We start from the raw sequence: 24,121 nt of genomic DNA, 5'->3' as shown, positions 1-24,121 counted from the left end.
TTTGTCTGCAGTTTGTTCCAGATGTTCTGCACATACGCGAGGATGCCAAGAAACACGACGTGGCTGTACACAGCACAGTCCCTATTGCCTGCCACGGGTTCGAGCACAGCCGGCGGTGCAAAGTGTCGCTTGCTCTTAACATATATGACTCCGGTGTGTATTTCTTTATGTGCAGTTTTGTTTCTACAAAATACGTTTTAGGCATAGAGGTTTTAAAATTGACAGTATGCACATCACATCTCTTTCCCTCGGAGACATTTCTCTTTGTTTTAAAGTTCAGTTGTGTTTTTTCACAACCACCACTATGTTTTAACATTTCAGACAATGTCGTTGCGGAGGTCCCGAATGTGGCTCTGTCATCCTGCCATGTGGAGCTCATGTCCCAGCCCTGCCGTAACAACGTCTGCGCTCAGGGAACCGTGACTGTCACCGCCGTCACAGATTTCACTAAGGACGGAAATCGGGTCAGCCTCCTTTCCGCCCAGCCCGCTCAAGGCAGTCCTCGCCTTTGGAGAGGTTACAACCCCACTGCACTGAAGGTTAGCCAAACTACCCAATGTATTTTAGCACGCATCCGAAAATATTATATTAGTCGCCTGAGCGGTTTTGTATTTGACGGAGAATGCTAATTTCTTAAGTTTGATGCAACACAAAGGCACCTTTGAAATGTCTTCTAGGGCAAATAGCATTGGTTTACGGTTAATAAATAAAAACAAATATGTATATACAGAATACATATGTTTGTTTGCATACGGTAGTGTATATGTGTGTGTGCGTGTTGATACAATAGTGTTCAGTCAATGCTCACTTTAGTCGAATGTTTCTCGCGATCTTAAAAAACATTTTATCTGCTTACGTGCTTTTTTAAATATCGTCGCAGTGCTTACAAAACCCCAGATGTTTAAATTCGCTGTTTTTCAGGAAATGGAGAGAACACTGTACGTTTTAAATGATTAAATACTTTATTTGTGCTCTGGCAAGCACTTTCGAATACTTTTATTGGTTAGATATTCGCAAAAACCAGGCGACAAACATAAAGGGTGTCTAATAATAGTGATTTACGGCATAAAATAAAGATAAAAAAATATGGAGATATAAGGTTTCAGGAGGACAGAAGCGATGATTTAGTACAAATGTGTTAGTTTGTTTCATATCAAAACAATATTTAAGTTATTGAAAATGCTTTTGCAATGGATGATTTGGACTAATAATGATGAAACGCAGAATGAAAGACCAAAATAGATGGACATTTTAAGCATGATGCCTCAAGAAACCGTAAAATTATATTTTTAAAATTTTATGCAAAGATTGAAGGTTATACAATAGTTTTTAGAACTTTATTTTTACCTATTCATTCATTTATTTATCCTTTTTTTGTCACAATTCCCAATTATTATTATTTTTCCTGTTTTGATGAGTTTCTATTATATTGCTAAGACTATTATTATCAATATTTAAATTTGTAGTTTTACTATAACTATTTTTATTATTAGTATCATTAGTAGTAGTTGTTGTTTATGCTTGTAATACACATATAGCAATAGTATATGTAAGTTTGCTCAAATATTTGAACAGTGTTGTATCTGCAATATTGCATAAGCTATTTGTATTTAACTTCTTTCCAAGACACCATCACTGTAGAAGTGAACTCAAGTCCAATATATACTGTGACTCATCCTCAGAACTTCTATAATTGCCCCCTGCTGAAAGCAACAGGACTCTCTGTAATAAGCCAGGCACTGCATGAACACACAAGAATGCGAGAATTCGCAAGAAAAAATTACGTAAACACACACCGGCAGTTCTCTTAAATAACGTGTCATTCCCGGCCCCAGACCACCATCTGTATTACCTGTAAACATAAAAGCCCCTCGGTGCCCTTTAATAATGCTAAGACACTATACTTGGCTGCTTTATAATTAGGTTGATGCTGTCACGGCTTCACTAAATAATGTGTAAACTGTGATTTTTGTGTGTTTTGAGAGGATTGCAGAACCCCTGGTATGTTTTGTGTATTTTGTTTTTAAGTCAAAATACTTTCTGGCATCACTCAGCAGTATGGTCTGTTAGTGTCTTAACTAATGGCGTGAGGTTGGGGGCGGGGCTAACACTTTGTACCTGTTGGTTAGCATGGCTCTGTTAGCTACCAGCTGAAAGATTTCTCAACAATGACAACTTAATTTATGTATTAGTTTATTTATATTGTATACAAATGTCGTTGTGCTTTTGGTAGTTTTTAAACATGTTTTTCTTGTAGATCACAGTTCAAGATGTCCCCACGGCTACCTGTTACTCCCTGACAGATCCACACATCATTACATTTGATGGCAGGTAAAACATTTGCATTATACTCCTTGTTCTGTGTTCTATGCTTTACGTGTGTGTTACTTTCTTTTTCTTGCTTATTTGTGTTTTGAGTTGTTTATTTGAGTTGTTTGATTCCTAGTTTCTTCCATTAAAGGAACAATACTTGGTTTTATGGAGGATCTATTGACTGAAATGCAATACAATTTACAAAACTAATTCTTCAGAGGTGTATAAAGACCTTACATAATGAACTGTTATTTTTCTGATTCCTTAGAATAAGCTGTTTATATCTAGACACGGAGCGGCCCGACATACATTGAATTCGCCGCCATGTTTTGTACAACGTTACTCACATACTGATCCGAATCAAAGCAATTTTAAGACGATCTTTCTCTCCAACAACTCTCTGCTGGAAAGTTTCTCCATAGATATCTATGAGTATCTCTGCTAAAAGCCTTAGTACCGTGGGTCCTAACGCATCTCTGATGGAAAGACTTTATAATACTACCGCAGGTACTAGCTCCTGCCTGACTTTTATCCTTAAAATCCACAGCCCTATATTTTATGTAATAAATAAGACGGCTCTCTTTCTACAGTCTTTCTGATGCCCGCATGCAACTTCCCTGCGTCAACATATTTTTGTACTGTGGTGGCCACCGTCATGTTTGGACTGAGCGATTTGTTGCAAATCTAAAATGCAACGCTAGTGGCTGATGTAAATTAAAAACTGCACCTTTAAATGCGTCATTCTTTGTATAATTTCTTGTTTTGTTTTTTTCTTGTTTTCTTGTTTTTTCTTTGTTTTTTACTTGCTTTTTACTGTCATTGTTTTTTTTTTGTTTCTTTTGTATTTTTGTGTCAAACTTAGTTTTTATTGTTTTTGTTTTTTTCCTTGGTTTGGTCCTCTCATATTTTTTCATTTTGTTGTTGTTTCTTTCTTTCTTTCTTACCTCCTACCTTCCGTTCCTCCTTCCTTCCGTTCTTTCTTTCTTTCCTTCTTTCCTTCGTTACTTTCTTGACATTTAAACTGGACAAATTTGAATGCCAAATCGCCTTCGATTATTTCTAACATATTTACATTTATGCATTTGGCAGACGCATTTATGCCTTTTTGGCAGACATATATGAAGAGCTCTTTTCCAAAACGCTATAAATCCATTTTAATAGTTTTCATGAAAATTACTTTTTTTTTTACCTAGAGCCATACATTTTGTTAATATTCAATTTATCCTGTTAAAATGGTCTGTTGGCTCAGTCTGAACATGTTAAACAATGATTGCTTAATGAAACAACAATATTGTTGATTATAAATTCAAAGTTTATTTTTATTTTTTTCAAAACGCTACAAATCCATCCTTTTTTAAAAAAAAATGTGGTTTATTTCTTTTTAAAAACAAACAAACAAGAGAACATGCAACATATGACATCAGGGACTCTACTATCTACTATATACTATAAATCAATATAAATCAAATAAATGCAAATGCATGAAATGAATAACAGACAAATAAAATAAATAGTAACAAACTAAATGGTAAAATAAAATAAATATTTTCAATTTCATGTTTCAATATTTTCCCCCACAAACAAACAATTTAAAAATAACACGAATACAAATACCACTAACGAGCAAATTCTGATTGGTCGAGAGGACATATTGCAATTAGGCTAAAAACAGGCTCGGCACTTAATAGCGTTTTGGAAAGAAACTGCATCTTGCAGAACATTTTAAACAAGGATATATAGCGATTTGTCATGAAACATTGATGGAGTAGTGAATAGGTTTAGTACACAGCAAAATGGCATTACAAACTCATTTAATTTGCCGTTTAATGAGAGAGAGCTTTTCATATGTTGGTTCTTTTGTTGTTGCATTGTTTGTTCCTCATTCTCTTTTTTTAATATATTTTTAGTTCTTTTCATCATCTTTCTTTCTTGACATTTACACTGGACAAATTTGAACGCTTCTAAATCGCCTGTGATTATTTCTACCTGAATCATGTGACGTTTTACACGACAGTCACTCAAATAGTACATTTGAGGTAATGAGGCAGGAATGTAAAGGTCACTATGGATTTTATGATCGTGCCACACATACATCAGTCGGAAGACTCTGAACTCTTTGAAACTCGGCCTGGCGGATGTATCTTTATAGAAGCATACGGAAACTGTCCCCATTAGCACAAACGTTCTTGACAAATGCCTTCTCCGCGCTACAGTTTCCTTAGGAAGAGAGGTCCGTGTGGACTCTAGATATGGATCTAAACATGCTCTATACTGAGGGGATTTGTGTTTAGACAAGCTATGTGTGTTTACAGCACAAGGAGAAATAAGTGTCGCGGTCACCTTCGAAGCAAATGATGTGCGTTTGATAAAACGAAATCTGTGCTGCGAAATACCTCACGGGAAATTACAAATATCTTTCTGTACTTTGGTTTCTTGCTCTTTTTATCTTGCCGTTCATTTCGTATAAACTTTCTCGTTCTGTGTCTTCTTTCTTTCTTTCTTTCTGCTATTAAGTTCAAGTGGTCCTTTGAGATGTTGCCTGTGCATGTGTGTTTTCTTTAAAGGTCATGTTTAAAGTAGGCGTATTGAAGTTTGTGAATCTCATCTGCTGTAATCGCGGCAAAAAACTGACTTGGGCTGGATTCTGGTCTAAGCTGGTTATTGCTGGTCTTGCTGATCTAACTGCTTGGCCAAGCTGGTTCTCTCTCTGCAGAAACATCGGAACTCGGGTTAAACTGGTTCACCGTTTTTCACACCTTTCCAAGACTGATCTAAGTGATCTCTTGGCTGTTTTTTTACGGGAAATTACAGTTTTTTACCGGGATCGTCTAAAAAATAAAAATATATATTTTTGTAAGGCAAAACAAATTAAATCTTGTAAAAAAAAAAGTAAACTACATAACAATCTCTGATATAAGCAAAGTGCTAAACAAAAACTGAATGCATATTTTTCTTTCTAGGCGATACGAGAACCAGCAGACGGGCACGTTTTTGCTTTACAAAAGCACAAAGCGTAATTTCGAGGTCCACACCAGACAGTGGGATTGTGGGAGTCGACACTACAGCACGGCTTGTACCTGCGGAGTAGCCGCTCGGGAGGGCAATGAGGTCGTGACCTTTGACATGTGCGACGGACAGTTGCGTGAGACACGTCCCCAATTATCTCTCAAGGCCTTGACAGCGTTCACAACCGGTCAATTAAAGATCCAAGAGACACACCAGGGAAAGAAGATCACGGTAGGGCTCAATGAAAATATGTCTAGAGGTTTTAATATGAAATGTATGATTACGATATTAAATGTAGAATACTTTGCAGTGAAAATAAAAAAGATGTTTCAGCCTGATAGATATTAAATCAGACTAAACACATTTAGACGCCTAAAGACCTTTTTCACCTACTGTTGCACCTGTGTATATGGTTGAGTGATAATAAAGGGATTTGATATGATTTTGATTTGAAGAAAATTATAATGTGTATTTGAAAATCTTTTCCACGCTTACTGCGAACTGTATATTGTTCATATTTAGGACAGGCGGATTGTCAGGCTCTGTGTGGAATTGTCTGAAAAGTAAACACAGATCTCATCTGTTTGAAAAAGAAGATTTTACCCTGCCAAGAATGTGAAAGCGTTTGGTCTCCAAAGACTTTAGATCTGTCAGCATAGCAGATGTTGCCATTGTTGCATAGTGACACACTTTGAATAGGCAAGTGTTCCGTGATGGCTATATTTATCAAGATTTATGAAACTTGATAGGGCCTGGTTATGCATGGAAACGAAATATTTTAGCATCTATCATATTGTTTAGTTTAAAATTGATAGCCGGGTGTACACATGGGCGCCGTAAAGGGGTGGAAGGTTAGGACGATTCTAAGGGCCCAGCCTGATTTAGGGCCCAGAAGAGCAGACCCCCTTTTTATTTTCCTATTTCTTTTCTTTTTTATACATACATTAAATGTGCTAGGGGCCCTCGTGCACTAAATGTGTATTTTGTCCGTTTTGACGATAGATTTAATATTTAAAAAACAAATAATGTATTTACTGTTTCAGTCACACCCCTCCCTGCTCCCTCACAATGGTTCATTCCACCTGCGCTGTCCGAGCTACGATCAATAGTGTAGCGTCTTTTGTTAATTGGACTTGTTATGATGCAGCGCAGACAGTGACACACGCAGACATGTCACATGAAAAGTCAGGGCATCAAAAACGTTAAGAAAAGAAGGAAAGAGAAGACAGAGAACGCCAAAGTCGACAGTATGTCACACAGTTTTTCAAAAAGAAAGGTAGCTTGACCTAATCCTGTATTCCAAAACTTATTTTTGTTGCTACATGACCTGCTTTTATCTAGCTAGCTTATTAAAATAATTACTGAATTATGAACACAGAATCAGCGGCTGCTGCACACCCACGTCCTCCTTCCCCCACGTCCCACGTCCCCGTCTTAATCAGCCGAACAAGGTGAGCCTGAGCGCGAAACTTCGCGAAAATTTTAGCCTCTAAACACGTCTTATCTACTGTGTTCGCCACATGATGATAACTTTGCAAAACAAAAAGTAATCTACACGCTTCAAAAATTACAAAATCAGTTTGCCGGTGTGTGTCGTGTGTTCTGTGAAGTGACAGTGCTGCTGCTACGATCGATGCTGTCAAACTTGACGTTCTTAATATGAATAAAATGCCCCAGAAAAAAATTATATAAAATTGAATAAAACGTGTCTCTACTGTAGCTGATGTTTCCTGATTGAGCAGTTTGACCCAGCTGAAGCTTGTTCATGTAAAGTATATGTCAATATGTGTACATCATGTTCTGTTGTGCTTGCAAATGCAATTGAGATAATAAATGTTCTCCCTTTTATGTAAACAAGTACATATTTCTATATTTGTTTCTTGTTTTTGTAGGCTTTGTACTCATCGTTAAACATTTTAACTATGCAATGTGCTAATTATCTTTTTTTTAAGTATACAGGGAATGTTTATTGGGTTAAATTTTATCTGTAAAAAATGTAGGGGGCCCAGAAATTTTGGTTTCCATAGGGCCCAGAATTTCTGGCGGCACCCCTGGGTGTACATGCATTGTTCTGTCTTTGTTCAATTGCAGACAGTTCAAATAAAACATTGATTTTACTTGAGCACTTCACAGGAAAAAACATCTACATCTCTTTGCTTCTGTAAATCTACAACTGTATCTAGACAACAGAAATAGTTTCCAATCTCACGTTAAATCACGTTTAACCTTTATGGTCGTGTATTTATATTTTTTAATAATATATTTTAATTTTAAGTGTTAAGCTGAAATACACGTGCAGTATTGATATGTGTGAACGAACTGAGGCTGTGTTTGTTTGACCCCTGCAGATCGTGTTTGGCTCCGGCGCGCTTGTACGAGCAGACGTCAGCGATTGGGGAATGAGTCTGTCCGTCAGGGCCCCGAGTCGAGACTTTAACGCCACCAGAGGCCTGTGCGGGGTATTTGACCGAAACAGTCACAATGACCTCCATCACCCCGCAAGCACAAGCCACCACACCAATGGCCATGCAGAATTTATCGAGAGCTGGAGGTGAGAGAGATATTGTAATATTTTTTTCTTTTGAATTCTCCATATAAAGTATACTTTATACTCTTCACTAGAAATGCGAAATCATACGTAATTGAGCTGTTTTATGAAGTCTTAAATCGTGTTAGAGATCGTGAGAGAAGTAGGGTTGTCTTTTATGGAGCCCTGTGGCAGTTTCACTATAATACACTGAGTTTGTGTCCTGCTTTCCAGAACTAATATCTAAATTAGAGAAACATTTATTTGGGAAACAAAATGATATATTAAGTCTTGTTTCTGAAATATAAATACACAATATTAATAATAAGAAGAAGAATGAATAAAAAATAATACAAATAAATAATTGTATTTATAAATATAAATATATAAATAAATAAACAATTAATTATAAATGAATAAATAAAAATTAAGTTAGTTCAAGTTGTGTTTAAATGTTATTGTGGACAGGGACGGCCTTTAAGCCCAAAAATATAAAAAGATGATTAACGGTAATAAACAAGTATTTATAATAACATTTATAATAATGATTATTAACATGTAAAAATATATATATATATTATAGATTATAGTATAAATATTTTTGACATAGTATTTATATGTGACCCTGGACAACAAAACCAGTCTTAAGTAGCACGGGAACATTTTTAGTAATCGCCAAAAATACAGTGTATGGGTAAAAATTACAGATTTTTCTTTTATTCCAAAAATCATTAGGATATTAGGTAAAGATCATGTTCCATGAAGATATTTTATAAATTTCATACTGTAAATATATAAAAACTTTATTTTTGTGAGTGGATGGCCTCCTGCAGTGCCTCAGATAAACAACTTCAAAGGCAATTTATTTCAATATTTTGCTTTTTTTGCACCCTCAGATTACAGCTTTGTAAACAGTTGTTGTTCCGCTAGATATTGTCCTACCCTAACAAACCAAATGTCAATAGAAAGCTTCATTCTTCGGCTTTCAGATGATATTAATTGACCCATCTAGACTGGTTTTGTCGTCCAGGGTCACATATATTTAAATTTGGTTTGCGCCAATAAACCTATGTCCTTATACGGAGATATATGTTAGCATACTGCCATAAATTTTCTAAGTTTCTATGTTCGAAACTTCAAAAAGAAGTTTCAGGACGTATTTGTAAGGCTGGATGAGCGGTTTAGTCTCAGATTAGAGTTTGTATCAGCGTTTAACCTTGATTTGCTCGCTTTAATGTCAAACGATAATTAAAAGAGTGGAAAGTCAGTAATCTAATGGGCTAACCTTTTTCACACTCTAAATCCTCTCCAGACGCAGCGCTCGAGGGCTTAATTCGAAGGCTGATTTGAGGCAGTCATATTTTTGTTTTATTTCCCCGTGTCAGGATCCCTCCTGGGGAGAGCCTGTTTGACAGCATGCCACCTGCCGCGGATGAGGAGATAAAGTGGAATTTCTGTGCTTGTCGTGAGGGATATAGCCCGTCTTTCCATTCAGCGCATGCTTCAGATGGCACAGTAAACCCGCCTCAGGTTTCCCGCTGCCAATCTCATGACGATGCGGATTACGTGTCCCTGTTCCCTTCCAAAGATGCCACGGCAGAGTACGTCGTGAAACGGAGCTCAAACCGGAAGGCGAGGGCGTCAGATGAAGCGCCACAGTCGGCCCTGAATAATGCTTTTCTTAGCATAGAGGAGCTCGAAAACGAATCATTATTTAACATCCAAGCTCCTTGCTTGAACGAATCCAAGGTGCCCTTACCAACCTCAAGTGCTCGGCATAAGAGACAGACCCTTGAGCTCCTCCCCATTTACCCTTTCCGGGCCATAAGCCAGAGCGACCTGGAAAGTTTGGCCTACTTCTTTCCAGATGATCACCGCTTTTCTAGTCGCCCAGCTGCCCACCCGTCCTGGCCGACACCCAGCGGTCTCACTTCTGCCAAAGCTTTGGAGGTCTGCCAGTTGGCCCTTACTAACTCAACCGTGGGCACGGCGTGCCGAGGCCTTCTGGGTCGGCGCCTGGAAGAGGCTGTGAGTCTTTGCGTTCTGGATCTTCAGCTGAAGGACGATTTGGCCTGGGAAGACGCCCTCGTGCCCTTCCTGGAGAACGAATGCGAGCGCAAGTGGCTGGAGAGCAGGAATCAACGTTCTTTGATTGGAGATTGGAGAGCTTCGGCGGATGTCGCAACGGCTCTGCGGTGTCCAAACTTTTGCAGCGGGAACGGTCGGTGTTTGGATTGGGGATGTCAGTGTGAGCCAGGCTATAGCTCACATGACTGCAGTCTCACTATTAGTAAGTAGTTCATTTATAAGTCTTTTGCTTTTCTAACATCTTAGTTATTTCTGCTAGACATCAATCACACAAGATAAAGCAGATTTTCCTCTCACAGAATGTCTCCAGAGTTTCAGAAGAGATCACAACAGTGTGACAAACTGAGCTTAGATTTGTCACGTCTGCAATTTAAAGTGAATATTTTTGAAGATCTCAATATGAATATTTCTCATTAAATTTACCTAAGTTCAGATTGTTTTACCTCTACAATCCACATTCATTTTACACCTCCTTACTCTTCATGTGTTTTAACTATGGTCTCATTTTTTCTGCTTTTATTTCTCCAAAGCAGTGTGAAACTAATAAAGTTTATATTTAAATTAAACACTACTGAGAACTTCATTAAACTCACGAGCGATAAAACGCTTTATAAAATTTAAAAAATCATCTGGGTATGACATGGCTGTGGAAATCTACATTTATTTTTACTGTGAAAAGACTGCCTTTTTTTCTGCCTTTTATGAGCCATTATTTCAAGTCTTACGTGACAGTTTTTCTTGATTGCTTAAACACGTTTCTTGAAATCATGCCTCGTATTCTCAAAACAGTAAACACAAATCCAAAACATCTCACCCAATTCCCCAAACATCCTATTTTTATTTTAGCTCTCTTCACTATTCAAACTTGCTGAAAAATCAAACTTTTCCCCCAGATATGACACACAAGCCTTCAATATCACCCACACTACAACATAGTCTTATACACTTGTAAGATGAATTCAAAACACTGTTACTAATACATCGTAATGTATTGGGATTCAAGAATAATTTGACAACTTAGTGTTTGTAAGAATATACAACATGTAAAGAGTGCAGAAAAAAATAAACTATTACACTACTGTAAAGTAGATGAAGATGATCTTACAAGACAAGAACAGTACAAAACCAAAGAACAAAATGAACTGGTCATGCAACACAATACAGTACATAACTGCACAAATAACATTTACATTCAGGCATTTAGCAGATGCTTTTATCCAAAGCGACTTACAGAGAAAATAAAGGAAACAAAAAAGCGATTTGTCAATAGGAGGCAATGTAAAAAATAATGGCACCTCTGGCCCGATTTTGTAAAAGTAAACTATTTTCTGCAAAATTACTGAAAAGGTAAAAAGGCTACAAATACACATTCGTAAACTTGACAGTCAAAAATTTGAGTGTGTACACATGCTTTAGTTTATTGGATAAAGAATGGTGAATTTTTTCTAATTTAAAGTGTGTGCTGTAATTATACTGTATGTTTACAGTAAGTAGTATTAAGCCCAGTAGATGCTTGTAGGATGCACAATGACCTGTGCTCTTATTGATATGATCCTGATATTCTGATGTGTGTGTCATCAGTTTTGCTACTGAATGTTTACTGATGGATAAATGTGTGCTATTTGAGTTTACATCTTGACTATTCAGTTCATTATATTGTGCGTTTGTGTTTTCTGAATGAGAACACGGTTAATGTTTGTGTCTGACAATGTGTTTATAGCTGTCAGAAAGTGGTGAATTGTGTCCGGAATTGTCTGCTAGCTATTGAGAAAAACACAAACTCACGGTGTGTGATTCTCATGAAACCACTGAAACATCATGTTTGATTCATAAAACATACAATTCGGTAAAAAGATTTTTTTTATTATAATAAAGATAATCGTATTCTCTACTTTGGACAAAACATAATTTTGACATAGGAGATTTATGAGAATTATTTATTTTATTTATGCTTTTTCTGCTAAAATTCTCATAACCGTAACGTGTCCTGATTTGTCTGAGTGCATTATATGTTTATAGACAGAGTAAAATTAAAGTATTGTGAAAAAAAACTAATGGATCTAGATGTTGTCAAACGACAAAAAAAAAGTTTTACATAATTTTCATGTATAATAAAAATGAAGAAATAGTGGAAGAAAGAAGTTTCCAGGACTCATCCTCCGTAACGTTTTTAAAAGACTGTTTAAACACATACAGAGATTTACATGAAGTTTGATTTTACGTGAAGAAACATGTCTACTAGTACCTTTTAAATGGCTAACAAGTTAACAAATTACTTTATATTTTTCTACTAAAAAATGTAATATTCTCTTGTCGCACTGTGTTCACAATGTTTTTTTTTCGCCTCATTATACAGGTAGTTTTCCACATTGAGAGAAATTTTACATATATAATATTCTATTAAAATATAATTAATTAAATAGTTTTTTTTTTTTTAGTTTCTCCATGTAGGAGAAACAAGTGAGAAATGAAAGAAATTTTAAAGAGAGCTAAAGACACATTAATGAAAGTTGTTCGTGAAAAGGATCTGCTATCCCTAAAAATAAACATGCATGCATTGGTGTGCATTTGGGCGAGTGTTTTTTATTGATTATGCACTTAAGAATGGCAAAGACATTTAGCATGTTATCTGCCGACCGTTTCTGGCAATGCTGACAAGTCTCAGAAACCCTCAGGTTCCCAGTCAAATCATCATATCTATGAGATATTGTTATGTTGGGTATGCCAACAGCTGGCACGGTGCCAGGCGGCCATGCCCGCTCACCGATTAGCATTGCTTAGCAATCCAGTCTAAGCCTCTATCTCGCCCAGGGCTCTTTGCCGGCTCCCTAGGGCTGCTTTGGTGACGAAATGGGAGTTTTAACACAAATTAGCAGGCAGATTAGGGAAGCAAAAAAAGCGGTTGTTTATCACCAAGTGACACTTTGCAACCTATCCGTGAGCGAGGTGTCTGATTTATGGTAACCGCGTCAGGATCAACGTGCAAGGTAGTGCAGGAAAGAGGGCTAGATAAATCTAGTTAATTGCCCAACTGATCATCGGTTGATGCCTCTTCTCCATCTGGGAGCTCCATCCATTTATCCATTCTCTCTTTTTTTCTGAAACCTGTCACTCTGTTCACGCCTATAGGGGTTTCAGAGAGCTGTTTGCACTTCATTTAGTCAAATGTAGATTTTTGCAAGGCTTCACACTAAACTTGATTTTTTAAAGTAGTTTTGTTTAGTATGTTTTGTATATTATTTAGTTTTTTAGTAGAGCATTTTTTTTTTTATGAATTGCTCTCGGGACATCTGGATATGGGGTTTTATTATTATTTTTTTGTTTGTTTTTAAAAGAACATTTTTACTTAAATAAATCACTCTTGGGGAGTAAAATGTGTAGCATTTTATCGTAATATATTGCTCTTGGGGCATCCGGATAATGTGTTTTGATTTGTGTGGTTTACTTTTTGATGTTAGTTGTTTTAATTTATATTTTTAGTGAAGCATTTTTACGTGAAAAAAATGCTTTTGATTGACGCATTTTGTTTAGTTTGTGATTTTTTTTTAGCGGCACATTATTTCCTGGAATAAATCGCTCTTGGTACATCTGGATAATAAAACAAAATGCATAGCCTGAAAATCTGTCCATTTCGTTAACTTTTTGTTTTGTTTTTTGTTTTATAGTGGAACATTTTTACTTGAATAAATTGCTTTTTAGCCATCTATAATAGGCAATAATTAAGGTTATGCATTTTATTTTATATTATTTCGTTTTTAATCTTAATTTGTTTTCTTTTTTTGTTTTTAGTGGAACATTTTTACCATTTTCCAAAAAAATTTACTTCAGCCCACACAGACTTAAAATCCGATTATATCAGCTAAATTAAAATTAAAAATGTACTGTATCTTTAAGTCCTAACATGAGAGCGTCAAGAATGAGGCTCCAAGAAATGATTTCCCACAATAATAATGCCTTGCAAAGCCCAAAAAAGTACAGAAAAATGAAGCAATCCGATTGCCTCTGCATATCCGTGTTTCCTTCAACATCATAACAATTCGGATGAACTCACTACCGCTTTCATTCACCAGGGGTTATTTTCTCTAGAAAGGACTTTTCTTCAATTCTGCCTTGACTCATTTTTCGAGCAGGTTCAGAGAGTCCAATAGCTCGTCATTTATCACTTCTGTGCAAACATAAAGCACCAGCATTCGCCCTTGTGGCAGAGATTAAAAAACCCTGAATATCTCTCACGCTACCTTCCTAGCCGGTCAGGGACGGTGTGTATGTGTGTGCACGTCCTGATATTGTGCTTTAGGCTTGTCTGCTTCAAATCTGCATTTCAGCTCTGGAACGGAGTGCATCATGGGAAAATTAACTCTGTGACCTGCTGAGCTGGAAATGTGAGATCTCTGATTAGGAAAGCAGTGGAGCTGTGTTTGTATGCGTTGCCATTGTTTATTATTATTTTGATGCATCGGAATAGAAGGTTGTGTACTTTCATAGCATTGGGGTGCAATTTGTTTTTTATAATTAAAGTTTTTTATTAAAATCAAACAAAATTATACCATATGGAAAAAGTTCTTGATGAGGTTCAAATCTTTCAGGACTCTCTGTTGGCTTCTCCATGAACTCTTGCTCATTCGATTACAATTAGAAATTAAGATTTTACAAAAAATTCAACTTTGCATACCATCTTAGTTTATTTATATTTGGTAAGCATCTAAAATACATGATTTAAATGAACTTTCACTCCGCAGAGATCTCAACGCAAGCTTGAGGTTTGAAACAAGCAGAGACAGAGGTGATAATATACATCATTAATCATGCACAGTATTTTCACAGCAGAGTCATTTCTACCTGTCACTGAAGTTAAATTAAATGTTGTTTTTTTATAAGACCTAGGAGACTGTACATCTGTGCATTATGTAGTTATTGAGAATGTGAAATGTGGAGTCCATTATCTATTTAGTTGCAACACACAGCAGACCGACAAGGTCAGAATTGGTCCAAATATTGAGTTTATGAAGGTAGAACGTTGGACCTCATTTATTTCTATTTTATGTCAAATAAAGTTGAATTGAGATGTGGCACAAGCAGGATTGAAATTTGTAAACTTGTCTCTTTACGCCAAATAAGCGTTCTTGATAACAGCCATGGCACAGCACAGACCTTTCTATTGTATGGATGCAAAACCACTTAGACATTTCTCAAAATATCATGAATGACATGAGTGTAAAAAAAATTGACGAAATTATATGATTTGGGAATACCTTTAAATCTGGATTCCGAAGGCCACAACCACAGATAAACCAGGGTGTCATTTCATATACGCTCATGGTGTAAATTTCTTCTCAGGTCAGCCAATAGAAGTCACGGACTTGGAGAACGGCGGATTATGTAACGTGCGTGAGCTCGACTGTGATAGGGTGAGGGTTTTTGGTCTGGGCTTCATCGACTCGACTGACCTCGCATGCCTTGTGATCAAATTAAAGGTGAGACGCCTCTTTCTTTCTATCTTTTTATCTTTCTTTCTTTCAAAACTAAGTTTTCTGTGCGTGTTTGTTTGTTTCGATTACGTTCACACAGCTTGTAAGCCAGTCTTCTTTCATATTTCATCAAAAAGGCTTTATGAATATTAGCGTGGCTGTTTTTAATACCTGCCCGCCATCTGTTTGGATATTTAATTAAAAGAACGAGCAAAAGACATGGGGGGACATCTGATGAGATAAGGGAAGCAATAAAAACAGTAATCAGTCAACAGTACATATCACGTGCTAAGAAAACAAGCAGAAAACGCGCACATCATGTGCTGTTATTACCCGAGGAACTCTTATCAGCGAAGCTCAGAGAAAACATTTTGAAATTGGCCGACTTATTAAACATTCTGTTTAGACGCATCTGAATCGCTCAGACCGTGTTGACTTCATTTAATAACACCTAATCGCCACCCTGTAGGGCCTAACTATTAAAGGCAGCCTTGATTTAGTGACTTCATGACTATGAAGTCACTAGTCGATAACAACCTTAAAGGAACAGTTGACCCATAAATAAGTATAAGAGAGATGTTTCTTCATTGTTAGTTTTTCTACATTTTTGCTGTCACGCCAAAGGACACATTTACGGTTTATTTGCCAACTACCCATATATGAGCTAACAAATAATGTTTACAAATAATATAATATATACTGCAAAAATAATATATATTCTATTATAATATGTGACCCTGGATGACAAAAGCAGTCTTAAGATGCACAGGAAAAAAAATAGTTATAGCCAAAAATACATTGTGTGGGTGAAAATTATGGATTTTTCTTTTATGCCAATAATCAATATTGAGTAAAGATTTACTTAAAACCTTATTTTTATGAGTAATATGCTATAATAAGGACTTCATTTGGACAATTTAAAGGCGATTTTCTCAATATTGAGATTTTTTACACAGATTTTCAAATATTGTCCTATCCTAACAATCCAAACATCAATGGAAAGCTTATTTATTTATTGCATAAATCTCAATTTTGAAAAATTGACCCATAAGACTGGTTTTGTTGTCCAGGGTCTCTCATATAATGTTTTTTTTTCCAATTAAGAACACATGTTTAACTGTATTTTTGGAGGTTAGTGTGAACCCCCAGACAATTTTTGGATACTGAAATGCCTTATAAGATCGATGCAATATTTTTGATTTCCTTTTTATGTTTATTTTCATTTATATGTAGCACAAAATTATTAAAAAAATATATTATACATCTATGTATGCAATGTGAATATGTTCCCTGTATGCTGTCCAGTAATACAAATTCTGTATTTAATTTTCAAATTCCCTCTCTTCTAGCTGTCACGAGACAAATTGCCTACAGCACGCAGTCATCCGATTTGAGCAAATTAGCTTGACATTTATTATTGCGTTTCTCTCTCTCTCCCTCTCTCTATTTTCTTTTAAGAAACAAATAACCAGGGGCGGTGATTGCTTTAATTTAGTTTGATCTTAAGTAATCTCATACAACTGTAGTACATCTTCCCATCCTGCATTAAAAAAAAAACCTAGGTTGTTTCAATCAAAGGATCCAAGGTTGGGTTAAAAATGGACATAATATTGATGTTTTGTATGGTTTACATATTCTGTATGAACCAAAAAAACTTCTTCCTTCAATACATTTCATAGCAAATGAATGCAATTTGGATCCCAGAGGAGGAAAGGAGAACCAGAGCCACCTTCCTCAGTTCTCGAGCGGTGGAATGTGCCGTCCCGCGGCTTAACAACATGGGTGCAGACACCGTAGACTTCATGGCCGACGATCAGCCCTACGCAAGATGGGAGATCAAGGTACGATTCCATCATTCCACGAGATCATTCCAAATTGATGTGATGGATTTTCCACTGTCAAAAGCGAGAGGTACGTGGGGTCGCCGACACCTGATTGTTAAAAAAGTGAGACAGTGAAACACAGTTACATCACCTTTCCTGTCTAACTTGCCTCGATATCAAATTGAGAACATCGGCAAAATGTGATCAGGTAACCCATGCAGGAAGTGTCCTTCACAGTTGTGGGTTTTAACGCGGAAAAGGCGACTGAATTGATGCCGTCCGCGTGCGCCATTGGAGGCGAAGCTAAATGATGCGTGCGAGGGTGCTTCAAACATTATATCACGGCTAAATCGGTGAGCCGTGAGATGGAGGAGAAGGTTTTCTATACTGAATGACATCCATAAAGGAAACACAATCATTTTAATCATTTTTATGAGTTGTGGCGATGCAATGATTGAAAAGACGAGTCGGTCATATCTTAACGTATATGGCGAACATAAACGTTAAAAAGTTAAACCCCCTTTTGTTTTTACGTGAGATTGTACATATCTCACGACCTTGACCTCGGTTTGGTACCGTATACTGAACGTCAGACTCTCTCGGAGTGGACCTTGATGTATGCGTATGTGTGGTAATGAGCCCTTCGGTGTTTACCGAATGTAAAAAATGGTTGCTAAGGATAGCTCGAGATGAAGAGAATCATTAACATAAATTGAAATGCCGGGAGAACCGCGGGGTGTCTCTGAAGGTCAGATCAAAGACGTATCGGTGAGGTAATGCATCCACCTCAGCTTTCCTGCCCGCATTAATCTGAAGGCTTTTGGGATTAACAGTCACTGAAGGGTTGAAAAATTAACCTCACTTTTGGATTTACACAAGTGATCACAGCTAAAGAAGCTCTGAGATGTTACAGCGATGTGAAAGTCTTATACTCTCTCTCTCTCTCTCTCTCTCTCTCTCTCAGATAACTAATGATGGTCGCCTGTACAGTGAGGGGAAGATCTTGACCCTTTACGACGGCATTTGCCAGCTGTGTGTGAGTCCCTCTGGATTCTGCAAGCTGAAGGTAATCATATTTAAACATTTAAAAGTAATACAGTCATAAATCGCCTTTCACAGGTCTGTGCTGTGACACGGGTGTTAGCAAGAATGCTTATTGGGCGTAAAGAGACAAGTTTACGAATTTGAATCCTGCTTAATTTTACAGGAATTCAAAACTATTTTTTACGAGATGGTTAATTTAAAAGAAAAAGTATGATGTGAATCATGAAAAATATCGTACGATTATAATAAAAACGCAATAACGAAGCCCCGCCCCTAAACTGACATTCATTGGTGCGAAAGCAGTTCATACTGAATTGTAGAAATGAGATCGTACAAATTCGAATTAGCCACCTCGTGAAATATTTACGAATTGCAATGAGATTGCGTTGCTCGATTCTTGTTTCATGTCAGACATCCTCTGATTATTGTTAATCTCGAGTTTTCTGCATTGTAATGAGGACTTTAGGATATTGATGTAATTTGATAAATAATTCAATACATGATATGCGTTACAGTAATGCTTTAGATTGTAAAACATTATCACGTTTACAAACTTAGTTTGTTAAATCAATTTAAACTACATTGAAATGTATGTATAAACTTTTGGCTCCAATGGTCTAGTTACTGTGCGCCGACAAATTTGATTCTCGGTTCTGTCCCGGCCCTGGTACTACATATACTGTACTGTATATAAATCTAAAACTTAATCATAAGCATATTGCAATATTCATGCGATATTTCAATTTTGATATATTGTGCGGCCTTGTTGTAAAGTTTGTATCCCTGCTTGAAAATACATTTGTAATTGTTTCTACACATCTTCCATGTGGGCCTCTATCAGTTCTGGGCGTCAGTCCATCATATGCAATCTTCCAGTGGAAAGTTTCACTGACTTCGAAAATCTGTCATATCTGTCTTGTAGCTGCTATTTGCGTGGCAGGAAAGCCACGATACGTGACTGTTGGGAGGTGACTCGCGCCATGAGAACGATGCGTTGAAAAAACACACAATCTGAAATTTTGTATGTAAAAGCAGACCTAAAAATATTGTCAACAACATCAAAACTGACCCTGTAACCAAGCCCATGAGCATCTGTTCCTCTGAGTGCAACCTGCCGTCCTCTCCTAATCTTTCTTTCCCTCCTCAATTTCTATCTCTCCCTTCCGTGGGTTTTCTGCCGCCACATGCCGTGTAATCTCAGCGTGAGAGATGAGTTATCTAGGCGGATCCGTTTTGGTGTCTGTTTATCTTCTCTGCTTTGCTCCGCGTGGATGTCCTCCAAGGGCTGTGACTTACATGTCCCTCTGGATATTTGAAACTTGAAATATTGAGATTTTATCAGCCCCGGGCTTTTTGCTTTGGTGATTTGTAGCAAAGACAGCCAGGGTTTATCTCAAAGGTTTGACAGAGGAAGTTGGCTTTAGCCACAGTGTAACTTTGAACTGTAGCTAAACATCACTGGTGCGGTCAACAGGAGAATTTAAAGGGCGATCAATGAGACTTTCTGCCTGTCTTTCGATCCTCTAGCTCAGTTGGTCAAGCGTTGCACCACATTCAAGTGTATGCTTGAAGTGACTTTGGATATGTGAATGATTGTTTGCCTCTCTCTCTCTTCCCCCCCCCCCCTCTCTCTCTCTCTCTCTCTCTCTGTCTCTCTGTCTCTCTCTCTCAGGAGAGGACATGTAATATAGATGGCATGTGTTTTGCTGATGGAGACTCCAGCCCTTCTAGTCCATGTCTGTTGTGCAACTCTACGGCCTCCAAATACACCTGGTCTGTGAACGAAGGTAAACTAAATTTACATTAGCAAAGTTTATTAAGCTCATTTTTTAAAAATGAACGATCAATAACAAAATACCACAAAAGCATGCACTTCAGCTTGGAATGAGTGCTCATCCTCAACAAATCCAATAAAGAAAACATAGTCAGAAAAGTCAGCAAACATTTTATAAATGATGGACAAAATGTGTAATGTGTACAGCCTCCTTATCGGACATAACATATTTTGTAAAAGTTTATTTTAAAAGCGATATCTTGGCAGCTTTGGTTTGCCGACTTGTCATATGTTTTTTGAATAAAAGTAAAATAAGTTTAAAAGATGTTGATAAATGTCATCAGTACAAATCTCACCCAAAATAAACCTAAAATGTTCTTTCCATGCATTCACTGTTTCAAGATAGGGGGCGCTGTTACACCTTTTCTAAAGAAATGCAGCATCTAATGATCCAGCAACAAGTGAATATTATGCAAATCTAAACTATTTTTATTTTTGAAAAGAAAAGCACAATTTCCCCTGCCTTGAAGTGTGGATTAAAAGATTAAATGAAGCTAGCATAAATGTTTTTGCTTCCACTTTGTTTGTTATACCAGAAGCACCGATCTTTCTTTTGATGTTGCATGTTTGTATATGTATATTTTTTAAACGGACAAAGGTGTAAACAGAGTTTAACGCAAGATGAAATCAAACTCAGTGAACGTTTTGACTTTTTTATACAGCCATGGCATAGTAGTTACCACACACGCTCCAGACTGAGCCAGGGTGCCGTTATGGAAGACATGGGTTCAACTTTGACCTCTCCTGTACCCCAAAGCAATTCCTCCTCTCTCCCAACAAAAAGAAAACATCCAAAAACTCAATAAAAAGATTTGAGACTGACAAAAGTAGACATGTACAATATTGCGCTTAAAATGCCTGATGTTCTTTTCTCGATCATTCATTATCACGTCTGTAAAGGAAGTGGAACTGAAAAGACGCGCGCTGTCTAGTTACGAGTCTGAGTGGGTTTGAAGTTAAACGCTTTCAACTTAAAGTGCTAGATCTGCCTTTATAACTGCGGCTAAATAGAGGCAGAATGAGAAGAGGCAGCTGGATTTCACTCGCTGTGAATTTTAATCAGCCGACGCCATGTTCTCAGACTTTACAGCGTTACAGAAAATGAAGAAAAAGCACTCCATAATGTTGAAATGAGGTTTTGTCTGGTTAAGATGGCTTTTGGTATATTTAGTGACTCATATGTCATTTTATACTTAACCTTATGTCATTCCAAACCTGAATGACTTTCTTCTTCTGCAGAACACAAAAGAAGATACTTTGAAGAACGTTGGTAACCAAACAACACCGAGCCCCATTGACTTCCATTGTTTGGACACAAAACCACAAAGACATTTCTCAAAATATCTTCTTTTGTGTTTCACAGAAGAAAGAGTCCCATGCAACGTGAGGGGCATAAATAATGAATGAATTTTAATGTTTGTGTGAACTATCCCTTTAAAATATGTTCAGTTTAAACTAAAGGACGAATCTTTATAAGAGCGTGCAAAAAAGTTTGAACTACACTTTCAGGATCGACGTCTTTGTACACACAGGCCAATTAGCAGCTACACACAATCTGTTCTTCCGAAACCCAATTTGGAGCAGCAGGTTTGTATTTTTGCACGATCTCCCCCACCTTCGGCACAATCACGACTACACACTCCCATGTACAGAGAGATCTGAGAGTAAACATCATTGTGTTTGCTGGGGCTGCAAATGAGGCCTCGACTGATGCTATTTGAGGGCTCTGTGGACCCCGGCAGGAAGGGCTTTGAGCAAGATTACAACAATTCAGTTGCTACACATCTCCCCCAACTTACCCTGGTGGTGTTTTTCTGACGTCTTTTATGCTGTTCTGAGGCGAAAGGGAAAGCATGTGCATACATTCAAGCGGACAAATTAAATTTAGATGGGAAAGTTGATTATCAGATTAAATGTAGGGCTTTAAATGTTAGATTAGCATTTGTACTGCAGTGGAATGGTTGCATAATTGAGCGAAATCTAAGAAAACAGACGCCACGTCGTCCGGAAAAAAATTGTCAGTGTGCGTATTAGTGTGTATTTGATGATGTGCATAAGCAAGTTTTATTGTAAATTTTTTCCTAAACACTTTAATTCATTGTATTTTATGTGAAAGAGAATCGTTTATTCTTAGTCTGTAGCACACATACGCACAAAAAAAGTCAGCTGTAATTTTTATTTGCATATTGAGGAGGAAGTGACTTCATTTGGAGCTAAACTGGAAAGTTTTACTTTCATTTAAAGCAGCAAATTGTAACTTTTTTCAGTAAAAAACAAGTAGATAAAAATAATAAAAACTGTCTTCTCACCTTGATTTATAAGTAGAGTTTTTAGGAACGATTTTGTGGGAACTTGACATCCTTTGAAGATAGCGTAAAGAGGTATAGTAACCTGCGATGTATGTTTAAAACAGAGATGGCGATAGCGAGGCAAGAGTTGCAGGAAAGAAAGTTGCAGTTTTAATATTCATAGCGTGTTTTAGATTTACTATTTATTTACTAACTTGTCTCATTCCACCCAATCACATTCAAACATATTATTTGTTTTATCTAATAAAATATGTTTTGTCTTCTTTCAGAAAGGCCCCCGTTTTGTAGAATGATTCCTTTATTCGTTTCTTGTATGTGTGAGAACAGATTCTGTTTGCTGCCTACCGCTTTATTCTGTTTTAAGTTTGTGAATGCAAATCGTTACTGTTTGTTTTGTTTCAACTCTGGGAACCACACTTGTATTCGTAGATGATAGGAGAACAGATTTATGGACTCATTTGATTGTTATTCCACCTTTCGCAGCTCGACGCACGCATGCCTCTATACGTCATGCTGGTTGCGAATGAGATTTTGAATATGAGTGACATATTTTGCAGAAAGCATTAGCATTCGAAGACGGGGCCTGGTTTAGTTTTGTAGGTTTTTGTTGTGCATAATTGCATGTCACTTAAGATGGATTCCAGCTCTGTGTTGCTGTTTTGTTTGTCAAGTTTCGCAAGAAATAAGGAGGAAATAACTGTCAAATACTAAAGCACCAAATCCTCTAAATCACATTTTATCCCGTGTGTGTCATCGTTCTAGATATTACAAACGCTGATATCCCCTTCCTTCCAGTTTCTTCCAAGGGAGACTTTTCTCATTTTGCTTTCGAAAACAACAAATCTGAAATACTATCAGATTCAGGGTGAGATTTAGTTAAATAAATAGTTCACCCAAAAAATTAATTCTTATTATATATTTTTTTTGCTCTATTCATCCAACAAAGTTTCTGTCGCTTATAAAGATTTAGATGATTTGATTATCCGTCCAAGACTAGAAGTTGAAAGCAGCATTTTTTTTTTTCACTTTCAATTCCCCTCTGGTTTCCGCAGCTAATCGGCCGCCAGCCTTCCACGCGCCACAGGCCAGACTGCAGACCTTTGCAGGGGAGAACTTTGTGTATCAATTCACAGCCACAGACCCAGAGGGCTCGGCCTTTCTCTTCCAACTGGAGACGGGGCCTCCGGGAGCCTCCGTTTCGCCGGCCGGGCTCCTCATCTGGAGGGTGCACGCGGAAGAAACACAGAGTTTTCAATTTGCGGTGTCTGATGAGTGTGACGCACAGAGCAGATTTACTGTGGAGGTGAGAAATCTTGATGATTTTGACTTTTTTTTGTTTAGGAGAAAAATGAATCTCTGTGAGAATAGGAAACTACTGAAGTTAGGTCATTTTCAGTCAGTTGTGCATGTTTTTGCTTTCATGTTGCTTCATGTTATGCTTTAAAGAGAAGTTTATTTAATTAATAATATATAATTGAGTAAAAAATTATTAAATATTAGCCATGGTTTTATTATAGATATTAAAGTTTAGCAGACTGATTAGCATTTGTATTAACATCGTTGGTAACCAATTGAGGTTACTTTGGTGGACCGTAGTAAATTTGTGGTTAATATGGTTTTAAAACAAACCAAATTAAAACCAAACGAGAAAATTAAAATAAAATAAAATAATATAATATAATATATATATATATATAATTAAATAAAAT

General features: G+C 37.0%; 1 protein-coding gene across 2 annotated transcripts in view; it reads left to right on the top strand.

The window, feature by feature from the left end:
* The window catches only part of si:ch211-246m6.5 (von Willebrand factor D and EGF domain-containing protein), a 51,823-nt gene that overhangs the window by 9,333 nt on the left and 18,369 nt on the right, over positions 1-24,121 (top strand). For both annotated transcript variants that reach the window (XM_056758568.1, XM_056758569.1), the window contains exons 7-17: positions 12-153; positions 322-539; positions 2,258-2,331; positions 5,274-5,550; positions 7,668-7,870; positions 9,232-10,136; positions 15,272-15,408; positions 17,082-17,243; positions 18,190-18,291; positions 19,942-20,056; positions 23,465-23,715. In XM_056758568.1, the coding sequence (XP_056614546.1) occupies positions 12-153; positions 322-539; positions 2,258-2,331; positions 5,274-5,550; positions 7,668-7,870; positions 9,232-10,136; positions 15,272-15,408; positions 17,082-17,243; positions 18,190-18,291; positions 19,942-20,056; positions 23,465-23,715 (2,586 nt within the window). The remainder of the gene's footprint in view (positions 1-11; positions 154-321; positions 540-2,257; positions 2,332-5,273; positions 5,551-7,667; positions 7,871-9,231; positions 10,137-15,271; positions 15,409-17,081; positions 17,244-18,189; positions 18,292-19,941; positions 20,057-23,464; positions 23,716-24,121) is intronic.

The sequence above is a fragment of the Triplophysa dalaica genome, chromosome 10, assembly GCF_015846415.1.
Source record: "Triplophysa dalaica isolate WHDGS20190420 chromosome 10, ASM1584641v1, whole genome shotgun sequence".
In the NCBI taxonomy this organism is placed as follows: Eukaryota; Metazoa; Chordata; class Actinopteri; order Cypriniformes; family Nemacheilidae; genus Triplophysa; species Triplophysa dalaica.
Note: the sequence above shows the minus strand (reverse complement) of the source record. Positions and strands in the feature narration are given on the sequence as shown.